The sequence below is a fragment of the Hydra vulgaris genome, chromosome 06 (genome assembly GCF_038396675.1).
Source record: "Hydra vulgaris chromosome 06, alternate assembly HydraT2T_AEP".
Taxonomy (NCBI): domain Eukaryota; kingdom Metazoa; phylum Cnidaria; class Hydrozoa; order Anthoathecata; family Hydridae; genus Hydra; species Hydra vulgaris.
Window position 1 is genome coordinate 18,105,001 of NC_088925.1, and position 20,528 is coordinate 18,125,528.

A 20,528-nucleotide genomic window follows, 5' to 3' on the forward strand; every position below is an offset into this window, starting at 1 on the left:
CGAAGATAAAAGTTAGATAAGTGTTTTTCACTAGTTTATTATTGCTCTGTTCTTTAAGAACATTGAGCACTCTATTTGTAAAATACACTAACATAATTTACATATATATATATATATATATATATTATATATATATATATATATATATATATATATATATATATATATATATATATATATATATATGTATATTATATAATATATACTAATATACAAAAGAAAAACAATCTAGTATGTTAAAAATTATATATATGTTATAAATTTTGATACACATATTTGTATACAATTTTTGATGTGTAAATATATGAGACATAAAAGTGTTGTTCAATAAATATAGTCTTAACAAGGCATTGAGCTTGAACTCATAAAATTGGCAGTCAAAACAAAGCCAAAAAGTAAAGATTTTACTAAATGATGATTCAATAATAGATTTTTTATTTTTGAATAAGAATTTTTATGTTCGATAGATTCACAGGTGTAAGGTTGCAATACAATCTAATAACTTGCATGAAATTCTTTTTAAATTTCAAGTCTAGATGTGAGAGAAAGATCCCTGATACAGTCTACCTTATTTTGTGGTAATATTTTTTTTATAACTGTTTGTAATAAAATAAGGATATAATTAAATGTTTATAGGATTGAATCTGTTTACAAAGAAAAGTATAATTGAAATAGCATCTTCTCAGTTGCTATAATCTATTTATTCTGGTCAAGTAAGTATCTTACTTAAATTTACAATTCACAGATACATTTTTATATAATATACTATTGAGTCCGGATAGCTCAGTTGTATAGTGTGCTGCTATTATTGTGATCGGATTGCCTGTCGCAGCAGGATTGCAGATTCAAATCCCACCTTTGCCAGTTACTATTTAATTATGAAGGGAGTTTGTTTTCAACAAATTTGAAGGTCCCTAGAGTTTATTAAATACTGTGTTCTTAAAAATATATTTTAGCATTTGTTTATTTATTGGGAGTTGTTTAAACATCAGTTTGGAAACAAAATGACGTGTAATATTTAAATGTAAATAAAAACTTTTTCAATATTTTATTTTTGAGTATTCAATTTTCAATACTTGAAGTCAAATAGTTTTGACTTCAAGTATTTAAAATCAACTTTTAGTCAAAGTTGATAACAACTTACTAAATGCTAAATCCTTAAATAGTATTTTTGTATTTGATGTTCAGTTATACAGTAACAGACATAACTGGTTTATTGCTGGTGGAGAAGATAAAAGTTTGTATTACATAAAAATATAGGATTTTACACTCTATTATTCCATTTGTGTTATTTACTTTTTTGTTTTTTTCTTGATTATTAAATTATGTTTTTGCATTTCTATTTATTTATTCAGAAAATTTTTGTAACAGAGATCTCCTTAGCCTAATGACAGAAGATCAATTGCTTGATCTTTTTAATGCTTTTGTTTTAGCTTTTAATAGTTTGAAGATAATCATAATCTATAATATTAATCATGTATTTATTTCTAATTAATTCATCTTAAAATCATCTATTTGGATAATATTCAACTTTCCAGTATTATTTTTGTTTTTTAAGTAATGATCTTTTTAGGATAGTGACTATGTACTTAAAATTCTAGTGCCTGAATCTATTGTATTTATATTTGCTAAAGCTAGTAATGTGTCAAGAATAAAGGTAATCTAAAAGCTTTTGTTTTTCAATTTTTTATTCTAGTAAATAATTACTTAAATAATTAAATATTACTTATTTATATAATTAAATATTACTTATTTATATAATTAAATATTACTAATTTGTATAATTATATAAATAAGGGATTTTTTTAATAACTTTTATTAATATCATAACTATTTGTAATAATATTTTTGCGTATTCTCAATTTAGGCTGAAGTAGCTCTCAGTTCTTACATTTCTGAAAGGTAATACAAACTTTTATATTTTTATTTTATTTTTCTTTAAACTAATTTACCATTATTAGTTATTACTACACAATTATTAATTTTTTTTTAAGAGATAAAAAGCGTTTCTGTAGCTCACCAGAATCAACTTGTGGAACTGGTAAGGCTGTAATCAATCAATATATATATTTTATTTAATGTTTATAGCAACAAGGTATAGAAATAAGTTATTTTTTATTATTATAAAACACCCAACCCTTGAAAATAAAAAAAACTAAAGTTGGCAAAAAATTGCAGACCTTGATATGTTTTAGGTCATCATCAGGTCAGCAAAAACATTTATTTACAAGTTCCATCATAAAAAGTAGAAATCTAAATTGTTCGGAAATATTTGGCAACCTCAAACTCTAAGTTCGCGGATAGATTTGCATTGCCAAATGCCAACCCTAATTCCGAGGGCTGTACAGCAATACTTTCAAAATTTAAAAAAATGTAAAAGAATTGAAATATTTAGCTTTAATGTAATAAGAATAACGTTTTTATCTTTTTTTTATCTTTAAGATGTAGATTTTTCAGTATCAATTTATTCAGAAAATCAATTATTAAATGTTTCAGAAATCCATTAAAGATATTGGCAAATCAAATTCATCTATAAGTACTAATGATTTAAAAACAGATCCGACTATAATCATTGATGTACCACTTGGATGTTCAGCAAGTGTGAGTTGGGTGTTTATATATATATATATATATATATATATATATATATATATATATATATATATATATATATATATATATATATATACATATATATATATATATATATATGTATATATATATATATATATATATATATATATATATATATATATATATATATATATATATATATATATATATATATATATATATATATATAGAAAATCATTGATGTACCACTTGGATGTTCAGCAAGTGTGAGTTGGGTGTTTATCTATATCTATATATATATATATATATATATATATATATATATATATATATATATATATATATATATATATATATATATATATATATACATATATATATATATATATATATATATATATATATATATATATATATATATATATATATATATATATATATATATATACATTAATTTTTTATATTTTATTTATATTTTCAATATCAAAACCAATGTAGAAGATTGAAAAAGCTTAACTGACTTAGCCGATAGGATTAGTGGCAGAAATGGTTACGTTAACGTTCTTGATGTTTGCAAAAAATGTTGTATTCAATTTATTTTAATTTTAGAAATACATTATTATTAATAAAACTTCGTTCAATTCCTATAAATTATTCAATTTCATTTTTATAATTGAAATAAAACTTGATATTTAAATTTCTGATAAAGTATTTTGACATCGTTACATCATAGAAATATAGCTTACAATATACTATTAGAAAAGAAAAAAAATACTGGAACATTTAGAAAATAATAAAATAATCAAACAAATGAATACTGAAACATTTAGAGAAATTAAATTTGGGCTCCTCATATTAGGTATAACATATTTTCCTTAAGTTGGTGAAAATGAATTTAAAAAAATTTTTTTTTAGTTGATGCATTAACTACAAAAAGTGCTTCAATATAAATACAAGGTAAAATGCAAAATTGAATTGCGGACCATTATTCATAGGTATTTCATGTTGCAACAGCTTTTTTAGCCGTTTTTAAACAATAATCATGACTACGCTGCTCCAACCAAAACCCTCAGTCGATGTATTTACATTTACCTGCATGCTCTCTCTAATAGTCAGTAAATGCATTTACACTTAATAACATACATTACTAATATATTCATATTTATTTGTATTTATTTGTATTTAAATTAATAATATAATCATGGTCCTTAAAATATGATATTTTGGTTTGCACAAAAGTTCGCATTTCACTAGTGTGTACTTTGCATTTTGCCAATTTCCTTATATTTAACAAATGTTAAAGAGATATAGGGAAGCACTTGCACCCTTGATCTGTAAGATCCTTTGATCCAAAAGCGTTATCTCAATTCTTGCCAAACCTTTTAAAGAGGGCGGATAGCCAGCGTCGAATAGTTATTTTACAATGGAAACCTTACTTGCCTAAGTTGCAAATCGAGCTTTATTATTATTAATGATTTAGATAATACTAAAATTAGTATTAGGTATTCTATTAGTCATTATAAAAATTGTGTTTCTGAATTTTCAAATAAAAATAAAATGCAAATCCTAAAAATGATTATTTTTTAAAAAGATAATATTTTTCAGTTTCTTGATTTTAATTCGGGGCAGGATTTATCATTCACTAACAAAGGCAGAGGCTGATCTTGCCTTTTTTTGATGTTTGAGATAACTTTTAGACATGGAGTAAACTCCAAACATTTTTATGGTTATACTTACATTAAATAACGATGCTTTGCAAATACTAAAATAAAAATATATAAATATTATACCCAAATAAATTTAACCCCCCTATCCCATATGTGAGGGCAATGAGTTTGCAAAATATTTTTTATACTATTCTAAACTAAATTCAAATTTAACAATAAATTTAAAATTTCATGAAATAATCTTTTAGCGTTCAAAAATTATAGCAAGATAAATATTGTAACCTTCTCAAATTGAGGGGGATTCAAACTTTTTATGGACATAATTTTTAAACGCTAAGAGAGTATTGCATATAATTTGAAATTGATTGATGAATTTTAGTTAACAATAGAAAAAAAATATTTTGTTAGTATGTTACCTTCATATTTGAGGTCAGGGGAGGGGTGTTTTTTGAACGCATTTTTTTTATCGGGCTGTAATAGTAATAGTAATAGAAGTAATACAAGGTTCTGTAACGACTATTGTCGCGGAGCATAAAGTTTAAAATTTATACTTTAACAGCCGTTAACAAATGTTTATCTAGTCTAGCTTTAAAAGAATTTACTGTCATTGTAGAAACCACTCTTTCAGGTAAAGCATTCCAATGAGGTATCACTCTGTTCGTAAAAAAATTGTGTCTCATGGTTGTTTTTGCAAATTCTCTTTCAAATTTCATTGAATGACCTCTTAGACTTTGGAAGAATCTTTATAAAGCTCTTTATACCACAATATCTTATCAATACCAGTTGTTATTTTGAAAAACTCAATAAGATCATCTCTTGTACGTCTTGTTTCCAGAGTTGTAAGACACAACTTAGCCAATTTTTTAGTATAACTTAGATGTTTTAGTTCAGGTTCTAGCTTTGTTGCTCGTCTTTGAATTTTTTCTAGGTCATTGATATCATTTTTATTACCTGGACTCCACACTGGAACTGCAAATTCCAGGTGTGGTCTAACCAGCGATGTGTATAATTGCCTTACCAATTCAGTGTTAAGATAAGTAAAGCTTTTCCTTATTAAACATAAGATTCTTTGTGCTTTACTTGTAGCTGCTTGAACCTGATGATTCCATTTCATATTGGATGAAACTATTACACCTAAGTCTAATTCTTTTGTTGTCGTTTTTAAAATAAAACTTTGATTGTCGTGTTTCATAGTGTAGTTATAGTTAATATTTTTTCTTTTAATGTGCATAACACTGCATTTGCTTATGTTAAAATCCAATAACCATACATTTGACCATTCAGTTAACAAATCAATGTCATTTTGCATATTAATTAGGTCATTATGTTCTTATATAACAGATATGATTTTAGTATCATTAGCGTATAGTTTTGTAATTGAAGAGATTTGTTTGCAGATTTCCATAATTCTGGCATCTCTCCTGAATGAATCGATTTCTTGAGTATTAATGACTAAGGTTTGGATAATCCTTCAGCACAATGCTTTAGCACATAGGGACTGATGTTATCATAACCAAGTGACTTGTTTTCATTAAGTTCTAATAAACAATTATGTACAATATCTTCTTTTAGTTTTTGGTCCCAGTCACATTCAAATAATTGCATTTTTTTATTGATGAAATGTGGTAGATCTTGATTTTCTTTGACAAATACTAATTGGAAACAATTTAGTAGATTAGCAATGACTTTTTTATCAGTTATTATTTTATTGTCACTAGTTTTAAGTGCTAGTAATTTTGTATGTTCTTGATTTTTTTGTGCATATGTATAGAAGAGTTTTGGGTTATGTTTTACATCTTTTGCTAAGTTTATTTTATGATCAAGAGTAGATTTTTTAATTTGTTTTTTAATCATTTTATTAACTAGTTTGTATTCATTATTTAGGTTTGTATTTTTGAAGTTTGTAGCACGCACTCTGCACCATAGATTATGATTTTTTCTAATTAGATTCTTAATTTTTATGTTGATGCATGGATTTTGGATAAAACTAGTGGGTTTGAAGTGGTGAGGAATATATTGTTTGCAAGCTTTTTCATAAATTTTTAAAAAGTATTCACAATATTGGTTTGTATTTATTTTATCAAATAATTCATCCCAATTTACTTTATAAAACATGATATTCATTTCTTGGTATTTTCTTTTTCGAAAATTAAATCTCTTATTGTTGAACTTTTTCTCACATTAATTTAGTATGTTAGTTTTCCATTTTAAGATGTAATGTCTTTTAGTAATTTGACCATCGCAATTTTATTTCATAGTAATTTAATCATCGCAATTTTTTGCAAAGCATCTTTAATTGACGTAAGTATAAACAAATAAATGATTCATGTTCCATGTATGGAAGTTCCATGTATGGAAGCTATCTCTCCAACAAAAAAAACGCTGGTTCAGCCCTTGCTGCAAGGGAGGGTCTGAGAGCTAAAAAATAAATAAAAAGCTAAATCAATAACCTTTGCACAATAGGACATAGTCTAGTTACTAAGTTCTGCACAATATTATATTGATGTTATAAATAAATATCTTAATACTCGCCTTTGAAAAATATACAGCTTATCCCGAAGAGGTGTGCGTGGGGGTTGGGGGGCTTACTACCTTGATTCTCACCCTCAACGCGCTCCTGATTGAAATCAAACTCAAATAATAAAAGTAAGAAAGTAAATTGCCTTAAACTTTATTTTTCTTATTTAAAACTAGTATTAAGATGCATGTATGTATGTAAGGATACGAAATGATCGTTGTAAACTTATTTACATTTATTATAAACTTAAAATTGCTAAATTTGTTTATTTTGGAAAAATGCCCACAGAAGGATTTTCAAAAAACGTATTGGTTTAGTATAGATACTAATGTAATAAACTATTTTTATTTATTTGAAATTTTTTTTTTGAAAAAAAAGTATAAACAATTGTAAAATGTAAAAAAATATTTAAATTTTTTCTGTTTTCATTTTTCCATTAGTCAATTTCTTTTACCCAAAAAAAACCCATTCCTTAGAGCATTCCTGCTTTTTTACGATAGATTTTAAAAAAGGAGTTTGATTAAAGAAAAAAAAAAAGGAATTAAACCTAAACAATAAATTAAAAATAACGAACCTTTTCTATTCGTTTATTATCAAAAAATAAGTGAGTTCGGTAATGCAATCTGGATAGTTTCGGTATTGCAACAACTACTGTTTAAAACCCAATTCCCGGCAAAAAAAATAATGTCAAAAGCAAAGTAAATGTTTTTTGGACATTCGACATGATATATATTACATCCATCAAGAAAAACAACATTAAAAAAGTTTTAAAAAAAATTTTATGTAACATTTTTTTTCAAAATCAAAGTAGGAGATTGCACATTAATATATTATAGAAAGTTTACTTGAACTCAGAAACTCAAAATCGCCATGATGATATGAAAAACCTCAAAGTTTAGGTAATTGGATTTTTTCCTTTTTTAGCTTGATTTAATGGGAATGAATAAAAAAACATATCCGAATCATTTTTTCATTATCCCCATGCATAAATCCTCTTTATTAGATTTTTCGGTAATGCCTATTTCGTAATGGGTCTTATTTATAAAGTTTTTTTATCAAAAAATTTTTTCGTAACTAACATATCTTAAAAATTTATATCTTTCTGATAAGAATTAAAAAAAAAAATTTTTTAAATCGCAAGCGATGCGGGTAAATTCTAAAATCTTGTGTGCTGATGACAGCGTGACAATAGCAAAACACAGAACCACATACTGATGATGATTATGATGATGATGATGATGATGATGATGATGATGATGATGATGATGATGATGATGATGATGATGATGATGATGATGATGATGATGATGATGATGATGATGATGATGATGATGATGATGATGATAATGATGATGATGATAAAGTAAAAGCAGTTGATTAATTTCAAATTATTTTCAAATTAATTTCAAAAACTATTTTCAAATTACTAGAATTTTTGATTAAAAAAACTTCATTTTTTTAAAAGTTGGAATTTCAGTTTTTTAAATTAAATCTAAATCATTACTTGATTTGAAAATTTTTGATCATATTTGCAGAAATATAAGTTTTGATTATCTTTCATAAGAAAGAAACATTAAAAATTAAATTTTAAATACTTTTTAAATTTTAAAACAAAACATTAGAATATATATATATATATAAAAACATTAGAATATATATATATATATATATATATAATATATATATATATATATAATATATATATATATATATATATATATATATATATATATATATATATATATATATATATATATATATATATATATATATATATATATATATATATATATATACAATGTCTATTCAATAATATATTTATATAAAATACCAATGCATTGCTTCCACACGAATCCAAAAATTTGAGTTGCCTTTATCATTTCTAAAAAAATGAACAGGGCCAACATTTGGTACCACTAAAATGTCCTCATCTCCATCTTCTTCAAAATCAAAAACCAACAACCCCCGGCCTTGTCCAATAAACTGCATTCCTTCTTGAAGTGCTACATTAACCAATTTTTGGTTTCCAACTTTCTGATATAGCAACATTTTTCCTTTAGTATATTCATCGTCCATAGAAGTTGAGAATGTGTCCATACCACTAGTTACAACTACATCTAGGTTGTTATCATTATCAAAATCAACAAATGAAGCTCCCCATGCCCAAAAACTATTTTGAACACCAACCTATAAAAATTATATAATAAAATTATTTTCTTGTTTACTATTTTTTGATGAACAACAACAATAGTAAAAAGTAGGGTGTCCAAATATTTTGAAAAGTTATGCTGAAAAGATGTAAAGCTTTTTCAAGATAAGTTTGATTAATGCGCAAAGTAAGAATATAAATAGCATCAGCATTTGGCTGATGCTATTTACACTAGGGTTTGTACAAAAAACAACTTTTTGAAAATCAGTTATTAAATTTCAAAATTCCAAAAAAAATAGGTTTTAATGAATTTTTGATTCTTTATAAAAAATTGGATAGGGAGGAATATTTAATTTATATGAAATTACAAAAAACAAAATCAGTATCAAATTCAATATATATAAAAAAATGAGTTGCACATTACTTACACCAAACAACAAAAGTTTTCAGAAGTTTTTCAAATCTGGATTAAAACAATATTTATATTTATTTCACTTATTTATTTCACAGTTTGGAAGGGCTTTTATGTTTTTTAAAATCAAAAGCATAAAACGCCCACTAAACAATGGCTATAGCCAGGGGCATATTTTCACCCTCGGCAGTTCTAAGCTAAAATAAGCAAAATATATATACATACATATTTATATTACAATTTAGGTAACAATTTGTTACATAAATATTAGTAAATTAAAAATTAGTAAATCTTACAAACTGTTTAAATCTTTTAAAAATCAAATTAAAGAAAAACTTTTGTATGCTGAAATATAACAAAAATTTGATTACATTTTTTGCAATATTTGAAAATGATCCATTTTTGTTGTTTTGAAAAAGTCCATTTCCAGAAGGTCCAAATTTACAATTTTGATATGCACATGCATTCTGGGTAAAGTACACTCCTGTTAACATTACATCAATAAAACCATCTTTGTTTATATCTCCAGTTGTTTGACCCATTGCATTCTTAAACATAAAGGTAAGATTCATATTTATGTCATTATTATTAGCTAAATATTGTGTTATAAACAATTGTAAATATATAACAATCTTTTTTATATAACATACAATGGCACCATCAATACCACAATCAACTGTACATTCCGTAAAGGTTCCATTTCTATTATTCCAGAACAGCTTACTGCCGTGAAAATCACCAGAAATAAGAAGTTCTGGCCAACCATCATTGTTAAAATCCTTTAATTTATAAAAAAAAACAATGAATTTATTTTTAAATGATCATAAAGCAAGAAAAGTTTAGTTTGGAATGTGCTACCTTGATTTTGGCATAACTCTAAAATCCCTTATTATTTAAAATTTAGCTTATATTCATAATTTTTTTGTATATTAAAATACTAAACTATACACACACAAATATATATATATATATATGTATATATATACATATATATATATATATATATATATATATATATATATATATATATATATATATATATATATATATATATATATATATATATATATATATATATATATATATATATATATATATATATATATATATGTATGTATATATATATATTAGGTTATGATATTTTTTGAATCTGTTGTGGCCATACTTCTATAACCTGAGAAATGTTGAGTAATTGATAAAAAACTGGTTTAATGGTCGTCTAGTTGCAAAAATATCCCCCCCCCCCCTCCATTTATAATAATGTGATTTTTCATAAACTACATGAGGACACATAAAGCTTATTTCCAACCCATTTATGAACAGCCACAAAAATAAATAAAACTAATTGTAAACTATATTTAGTATTTATAAACTACATATCATTGAAGTGGATCAATAAAAGTAATTATTTTCAGCAAGTTAGTTTTAACGCTTCACAGGTCATTCTTTCCAATAAATTTCACATTTGCATAATCCCATTTTTTTGAATTTTGAAGGAGATCTTCCATCAATTTAACGCCTCGTTCAGCAATGATGTTTGTTCTTGGAATATAAACTACACTATCTTCTTTGCTCCAGTATTTCATAAAGCACTTTAAAGCAGCTGTACACTTAATTTCAGTCAATGCATCAAGCATACAGTCATATGATTTATCATCAAATAATTGTTTGCTGAACCAAAGTTTTTCCATTGATTTGCAATAAAAGTTGCTGCACTTCCAAGTTCACGACTCCATGTTGGTATAAGAAAATAGGCAAGAAGAACATATGATGCTCTAGAGTTCCATCTAGCACTGTGCAATGGAGGAAGCTTGTGCCACTTAATTTTTGGTAATTTTTTATGATTCTTGAAGTAACTAAAAGCTTCACATAACTCATAAAGGAATTTGAAGTCATCTCGCCACCCCAAGTTTATGTAATGATTAGGCTCAGCTTCATTTGTATAATTTTTTTGAAGATTTTAATAAATTTTGGTTAAGTCCTTCACAAATTTATAATCAAAACCAGGACTTGTTGATTTACAATTTACAAAATGATCCAAAATGTGTTTTAAAAGGAGATCCAGTATATGATGCTGACATCCTAAATATTGTGGTTTAGTAAAGCCTCTGGTTTCCATTTCATTTTGTATTTTTACAACTATACCATTTAATCTTCCTGTGTTTACTGCTGCTGTGTCACATATAATCATTGAAATACATTTCCATGCATCAAAATCATTTAGCAATTTTTTAAAAGCTTCAAAAATATCATTGGATTTTCCACTTTCACATTTAACAACTCCTAAGTTAATTTTCCTTTTCTCATTTTGAAGTGACACAACTTGGTATCCAGTCTTGTTTATTTTCTTTCTATCAAAATGTAAGCAGAATTGTTCTTCTTGTACCATTTTAGCAACAATTTTCTTCATGCTTTCCCCTTGCCTTATAGTTGATTCCTGTCTGACTTGGAGTTGCTATTTTAACACTTTTTTCAAATAACTTTATACAGAATGAACTTTAAAGTTATTTTATTTGAAAATGCTACCCGGGCGTGTGCCTGAGTACTTGTGGTAAAACACTCGGCTCACAATCTATCTGATTTATTTGTACTTAAAGATTCAGTTATCACAAGATTAGATGCTAACTTTGTTCTTACTCTTACTTCTTTGTTACTTTATTATATACTCTCTTTCTTGATTTTTTTAATTCCACTGGTTCATAATTGTCTTGTGAATCTAAATCTGAACCACTTTCTTCTGATGCAGTTGAACTGCTAACTGGACAATTATTTGATTTGCTTGTAGAAGTTGTATCTTTTGCATTACAAACTCTGACTTTTGAAGGATGTAATGACACTTGTGTGTTAGTACTCTAACTAACTTCTCCTGAACTTAATAATTGTATGTTATAAAATTTTTTATCTTCCAGATTAAGCAATATGCCCTTAATATTGCTGATATCAAAAAGATCTCAAAAACAGAGCATTCTTCCTTTTTGCCAGGCTTTTTAAGATACTTGTCATGTTTTTCTATAACCTTTTCAATTTTTCTTCCAACTGATTTTTTAGAAATACTTGGAAAGTTGAGTTTGTTCCATAATTTACTTATTTTGACAGCAATTAAGTTTACTCTTTTTTTTCTGCTTTTTTCAATTGATGCCAGGTAGTTGTAATGTCCAATAATAAAAGTTTTTTTTAGCATTCTATTAAATAAATCCAATGGTTTTTCAATGAAGGGTAGACCAATTCTTGATGTTATACATTTTTCAAACGAAACTAAATTTTTTGTCCATACTCTTGAATATTTGTCAACAACATTTTTGCTATATTTATTTGACATATTAGAAAAATCTAAAATGTATGGATAATATATGTTAGTAATGTTCTATGTTTTAATATTATTTTAATAAAAATACTTTTTTTTTTTTAATTTACTGTATAAATATAAAATTAATTAAAAAAGACATTGAAATAGGTAAAGTCAAAAGAAATGAGTAAAACATAAAACGCATTAGTATTAACTATTTTCTGTATTTGTGTAATATTTCAGTTCAGATCAACATATTACACAAGCACATAAAATAGTTTTTACTTAGGTGTGTTTTATGTTTTATAGCAAATTTAAAAATGAAATACTTCCATAAAAATCATAAAAACAACAATATTTTTATAGCATAGTTTAATTATGGGTGGGTGGGGACATTTTTTAACTATATTCCATATTACTATGAAATTTTAATATTAACTATCAATTTCTCAGGTTTTAAAAATATAGCCAATTAAAACTGTAACAAAAGTTAAAAAAATCATAACCCTAATATATATATATATATATAAACATATATATATATATATATATATATATATATATATATATATATATATATATATATATATATATACATATATATATATATATATATATATATATATATATATATATATATATATATATATATATATATATATATATATATATATATATACACACACATACAGTTCTATAGATTATTGCATTTGGGAAGTACAGAAGGAAAAAAAATGAGGTTTAAGTAGCTTAAAAAGTGGATCTTTTAAACAAAAATTATTTTCTATTCTATTAGTAGTAAATATTTATTAGAATTTTTAATTTTAACTTTAGTATAATTAGAGTAAGTTCCAATAAACAGGGGCTTGAAATATCTTATATTTGAGTTTTTAACCAAGGTAGAAACAGATGGGTTCATTTTCTTATCAATATATGATTTAATTTCAGTGTCAATAACTTTAGTGGAAATTGATTATTTTGTAAAATAAAAAAAAGATTTTTTGTGTCTTTATTAAATTCAACAATTATAGGCTACCTTTTTTACTGATGCACCTTCCAAAACTAATTTTTTAGGATTCGTTAAAAGATAACAAGCAAAAAAAAAAATTTTTTAATACTATGGGAAAAATTGTGATGTGCGACAAAAATACCAATCTTTCCCAGTAAAATGTTAGGTTAGTGAAGGTTTAATCTTTCTCAGTAAAAAGCTGCTTGACACCAATAAACCATCATCAGTATCTAGAGCACTGGTGATGGTTCATTTTCCCTTTGTCAGAAAAGGAAATTTAAATAAAAACAATTAAACCAATCTCTACAGAAAATACAAACACATAAAGATGTTGAAAAGAAAAGTCCGATTGCAAATAAAATTAGTTTTTACATTAAAATGTTTGCTTAAATTGGACAACAATTGGACAATAACTGGACAACAAACCTTTATTAATGGTGATCAACAAAGACAAAGCTAAAAATTTTTATTACTAGCTGGTGGCAGTGTCGATATGTACACTGCCACTGGTTAATGACTATTTTTGGAAGTGTATATAATTTATAATTAATCTCTACAAACTTATTCATTTGCTATCATCAAATGCTATCATTTGCTATCATCATTTGCTATCATCAAATATCATAACTTACCACCTATAGATTTTAAGTTTTTTTTTTATTTCTTATTTTAATTAAATAATCTAATTATTAAAATAAGAAATAAAAAAAGTTGAATGTAATCCTTTTTTAGAAGTTTTTTTTTGTTACAATCTGGTATTTGGCAACATAGTAAAAAAAGTAGCTGAATAAGTCAAATACTAAATATTAACCGAATATTTATGACATCTGTAATAATTTTTGAACATTCTTTATTTGACAAAGTATAAACATATAAATGTTTGGAGTTTGCTTCATTTCTGGAGGTTGGCTTATTTTTATTTAGAACTTAGTTATCTTAAACAGCAAAAAAATGATCCATCCACCCCTGACGTGATATTAATTATCTATAATGTCTATGCATATAATGTCATACATGTCTTTACTTTATATTCTTCAATATTTTAAAAACATTTTATAGAGTTTTTTACCAAAATAGTAGAAAAAAGTATAATAGTAATAATTAAAAAAGTATAAATATATATATAAGGAAAAAAAAAAGAAGTTTATGTGCAATTACTAAGCTTTGAAAATTTTTTTTTTCAAATAAAATATTAATAACAGTAATATCTTTTCAGGCTTGACAGATATTTTCTAGTAAAAATAACAAACTCATACTATGAAAGATGAGCCAAATACAAATGTTCCGGAAAAATGTCGATTTAAAAAATCCCAGTAGCCATCTAGGTTTAAACCAGCACTTTCTGTAACATCTTCAAAATATCTAATTTAAAAAATATATATTATAAATAAATATTAGACCTGTTTAAATATAGGTCATAAGTAGTTTTTGATTAAAGGTTTATTAAATAAACCACTAAAGATATAACTGTTTTGTTTTTAGACACATTTCTCACGTCTACCTCTATCCTAATGGAACACAGCTAACAAGGCTTGAAGCTCTAAAGTCGCCTATTTTTGCCTCATTTTGAAGATTTTAAGATCACTGTGGCCCACTATTTTCCGTCAACATGTTTTTCTTTTGTGTTAAAATTTTTTAATTTGGTTAATGGAGCATTAAATAAGTTTATAATGAATTATTAAATTTCATCTTAAAAATTGTGAATTTAATTTAAAAAAATCAAAAATATTAAAACATTCATTTTATATTTAAATTTTAGTTTAAATTTTGAACAATTTATTTACAAAAATAAATTAAAAAACCAAAAATCATTTCTTTTGCAATGAAAAATCAGTACTTTTAAAACATTGATCTAAATTGGTTTTCTATGTAAATCAAGAGTGGTTTTAACATTGCTCCAATTATTTACATATGATGTTTACACAAAAAAAATCAGGTATCAAATTAAGTTTTTTGTGCTTTTAAAAAGGCTCAGATGTTGCCATTTAAAGAAGACTCAATACTTGCTTGAAATCAGAAACACCTTATTGAGAACTATGATTGTAATGCAATACATTTAATTTTTGCAATGCGTGCTAGCAGGGAAACCAATTTGAAGTTCAGAGTCTGGAATCGGGAGTTCAGGAGTCCCTGCTTTTACCTGAGTTCCACAGTCCTGCTCATTGTAAAAAATGTTGGTACTACAGGACTCCAGGCTTTTTTTAATTTTATATCAGCTTATAAACATTTCCTAACAAACCGTCATTAATCCCTATAAGTTTATAAATTTAAAATTGTTTAGGCAACAGTTATGTAACTTTAATGCAGTAAATTCAGAAGTATATTGAATTATGCTGCGTATGACAAGCCCTCCAACATATAAGTTATTCAAAAATATACAGCCTATTTATGGCACACATTGTCTACAGCATACATTGTTCTTAAAGAATATAAGAGGTCAGTCACAGCATATGCGGTATACAAAGCCTTTAGTGTACACTGATAGCTAGATGCCCAATTATGCTTAGACACAAATATTTACACATAATTACACAATATTTAAGCATGCATTAATGCCAAAGTAAAAGAAAGCATTTTTTTAACATGTTTTCGGAACAATATTGTTTGACTAACAGATATGGCTTTACTGATAAAAAAAATGAAAGTCATATGAAAAGTGTGAAACAAATTGAGTACAGTAATTGAACTCGCAATTTCTTGCTTACGAGACTTGTAGGTGTAGTAGTGGTGTGTTAGAGGGCTTGCTAAGACAAGCATTCTTCTTCTACACCATGCTTATTTGCATTGTTGACTTGTAGATGATAATTTTGTTTGACTAGATGTCAAACAAAGTCAAATCAATTATTCTATGTAGGTCATTACTTAATCTCCTTATTCAATCTAAAGAAGAACTTGTCTATATCTAGCTCACAGGAATGCAAAGCTCTATATAGCTGATCAATAGTCCCTGAAATGCTAGATAAGATAAAATTTTCATGTGTAAAAAATTATGCTGTAAAAAATTACAATTTAGTATTCATTTCATTTCTTTGCTCAAAAGATAACCATTTTTTTTAGGTTGAAGTTATTTTTACTGATTTACTTTAAAAAACAAATTTGTTAGTTTTAAGTTTACACAAGGTAGTAGATCAATCAAATGGAAAGCAATGCAGTCATTTCTTAAACAATGTTTTCCTGCTAGATGCATAACTTAAATAATGCTAAAATTGTATATAAAGTTGTAAAGCTAATTCTGACATTTAAAACATTTAATAAAGACATGCCTTGGGAAAGTCATTAACTCTGCTTATAGAGACTCTATATATTTTTTTGAGAAACCACTGAAACCCATTAGCATTTTAATTACTTTTATTTATCTTTTGTTTTAATAATAAAATTATATTATTTTTATAATAATATTATTACCTTTTTAAATATTTTTTTTTATTTTTATTATATTTCTATTATCATTATATTTTTTTATATTTTTATAATTTTTATTATGATATTATTTTTATTATTTCTTCATTATTAATTTTTTTTTAAAATTATTAAATTTAATAGAATTAAATTTCAATTCAACTTTTATTTTCTCTCATAAAACACTAAAATTAGGGCAAGATCACTTGTCAGCAACTCACATGGCCGATCAATTATCGAGATAATAACCCCAATGAGCCAAACAGATCTTCTTAGGAGTGGTGCTTCAGCACATAGGTACTAATTCTGAAACAGCCATTTTATGAAGTATTTATTATGTCAAAACAATTTTTAAAGTTAAAAAAAAAACTTAACATACCCTGGGTTTTTTGAACCTAAATTCCTTAATAATCTATTTGCTGAGACCTAAAGCAATAAGAAATAAAATAATAATAAAAAACAAACAAAAATGAAACAAAAAATCTAAACTTAAAAAAATGTAAAATAGATTTTTCAAAACAATAAAAGGAACCTGAATTTACTTGAACTAATAAAAATAAACAAGCATTTCACCTTTCCATAGAAATGATAAATCCACTCTGAAACATGTATATCAACATAACCATCTAAATCAAAGTCACCAAATGTAGGTGTCATACCAGCTATATTTCGTCTACTAGGAAACTGCAAAGAAGCACCTCTAGCCAATGCTTCTTCTGTGAAATGTCCCCCTTGATTTATATATAAATAGTGACGTTTATCACCCATTGTTGTTACAAAAAGATCAAGATCACCATCTGAATCAACATCAGCCCAACTTGCACCATTACCATAGAGCTCAGGGCCAACATTTGATGAAATTGTAACATCAGTAAAAGTGCCATCACCTAGTGAAATTTAAAACTTATACTTCAGCAATTGCATTATAAATAAATAGCATTAATAAATAATTAATACAAAATTAATTAATACAAAAATTCTATTGCACTAAAAGAAGAAGAATAACGAAGAAACTTTTAAAGCTTGAAAATAAGCAGAAACACAACACAAAATAACATTTTTAAAATAATAAATCATTTTAATAAAAAAGCGTTCTAAATATATATTAAAATAGAGTTAAGAAAGTTTGATCAAACGCAACACTCTTTTTAAAAATTTTTCTAGAAAACCTTAAGATGCTAAAATAAATAAATATCAGAAAAACAATTGTTTTTCTGATATTTATTTATTTTAGCATCTAAAGGTTTTCCTGATGTATTTATGATATGATACAAAACATGACAGTGTAAAAATTAAAAAACTATTACTAAGACATAAACTAAAACGTAATTGATTTTATTCTATCCATGAGTTATTTTATCTAACTTTCAAAAAATTTAGCAAAAATGCTTATACATAACAAACATAAATATAGTTAGTATAAAATAGTGGATTTTCTTTAGAGTGTAAAAAAAAGTAAAAAATGGTCCATATTTAGATAAAAAATGAAAGGCCTATGTGAATGGTCGCCTTTCACATAGGCCTTTCATGTATGCACAGATATATATATATATATATATATATATATATATATATCTGTGCATGTGATGAATAAAATTGCCTAGCGCGATATTTCCCACTCATAATACTGAAACACATAATCAACGAGCGCAATAATGTGCGCTTGGCATAAAGTCTTTAAAAGCAATATTCATTTGGAAATTGGTTGCCATGGCGCCAGCCATAAATTATGTATGCAAGTATGGGGAGGAGGTCTCTTAAAAGCGTATAAGTGCAAACAAGGAAAAGTGTAGACAATTTTTTGTCTGAATTTTTTTCATGTGAAGTCCGGGAAATCAGATGAAAAAGCTTTGGTTTTTTAGTTAATGCATTTGTCTATCTACCAGAAAAAATGTCACTGCAGCTTTAATATTAAATAAATACAATTAAATATTGCCATTTACTAAAAGTTGACAACAAAACATAATATGACAACATTTCCCATTGGAGTTGAATTAACGTACTTGAATTTCGGGCATTCTAAACAACAGATACGTTTTTAATTTAGTTTAAAATAAATAATAGTTAAAAATAAAAATAAAAAATATTTCTTTTATTTACGAAAGATATGTGAAAAATTAAAAACAATAAAGAAAAAGAATCTTAGGTTTTTACAAAACCTTGTTGTAGATTTTTCAACTTTTGATTTTTCAAAATTCAATCAAGTTTTAATTTTTTAATTTAAATTTTCTATTCTCATTGGGACGAAACGTTTTGAAAAAAGTAAACATTCTTTTTTATCTGTTACCAGTAATGACTTCATAACTTTCCATTCATTGTTTGTACAAAACAGAAAACTGCATTCTAATTTAAACTGAATGCATGATTTAATTATTATCAAGTGAATCACTTTTTATATACTTGATTATATACTTAATAAATATATAATAGACTTATACTAATATAATATATATTAGTGTAAATATATATATATATACATGTACATACTTATACTAATATCATATGTAAATAAATTATATACTGACGTATATTTTGAGAAATGTATTTGTGAGAATAGTGGCGTTACATTTTTTCTTTTGTTGTTTGTGAGCACGCTTTTAAAAGTTTCAGTTGAAAGTTATATAATAAATATATTTGTTAGCAAATATATTTGTTGACGAATATATTTGTTATACATATTGTTTATTGAGACTTTTTTTTTTTAATTTTTAGTTTTGTTTAGCTTTAATTTTTTTTTATAGACTTTAACATAAGCTTAACCGATTCAAAGATATCAGTGAAAATATTTAGTTTATTAACTTATATTTGACAAAAAGTATTTGATATTCCAAAGTTTTGATGTTTTTGAAATTTATATATAATAGTCATTAATAAATAGAATGTGATCGAACCAGTACAAAATTGAAGTTTTTTGTCAAATGGACCCTTAAATGAATTTTTTTGTCAAATGGACCCTAAAAAACTGTACAAGTTGGCAAATGGTTCGACTTAACAAAGGTACGATTAAGCGGATAATATGATAAAGTTCAACTAAGATTTAAAAAAAAAACATGCCAAATTTAGCTTTCAAATAGAAGAAATAGATCTTTCTAATTTGAACTTATGCTGCATGGATTAAAATTATAGTACATCAAAAATAAATTATGTGTGATATACTTTATTACGAGTATAACATTATTTAACAATATGCAAACTCTGTTTAAACATATTTTGACTTAGGCAAAAATATTATACTGAAAATATTTTCTTTAAAATCAACTTATAATTCCTCCTTTGCAAGTTCTTCAGACAAGCGCGATTTTTTACTCTCATAACAAAACTAGCAAGCGCTATTTGTCGCTCCCGGAAGGCCATTAAAGGGCGTGTTTCACATGCGCGGAACAATTATCCTGCTTCATCACAAGGCCTATATGTATATATATATATATATATATATATATATATATATATATATATATATATATATATATATATATATTATATATATATATATATATATATATATATATATATA

General features: G+C 25.3%; 1 protein-coding gene across 6 annotated transcripts in view; it reads right to left on the reverse strand.

The window, feature by feature from the left end:
* LOC100209490 (peroxinectin A) overlaps nt 1-20,528 on the reverse strand; it is an 88,030-nt gene that overhangs the window by 60,897 nt on the left and 6,605 nt on the right. For 4 of the 6 annotated variants that reach the window (XM_065799433.1, XM_065799438.1, XM_065799434.1 and 1 more), the window contains exons 3-8: nt 17,588-17,901; nt 17,394-17,440; nt 14,872-14,977; nt 9,971-10,099; nt 9,692-9,868; nt 8,591-8,946 (exon numbers count right to left, since the gene is read on the reverse strand). In XM_065799433.1, the coding sequence (XP_065655505.1) occupies nt 8,591-8,946; nt 9,692-9,868; nt 9,971-10,099; nt 14,872-14,977; nt 17,394-17,440; nt 17,588-17,901 (1,129 nt within the window). Of the gene's footprint in view, nt 1-8,590; nt 8,947-9,691; nt 9,869-9,970; nt 10,100-14,871; nt 14,978-17,393; nt 17,441-17,587; nt 17,902-18,957; nt 19,034-20,528 lie in introns of all 6 variants that reach the window. The other 2 variants (XM_065799437.1, XM_065799436.1) reach the window with 1 other exon arrangement.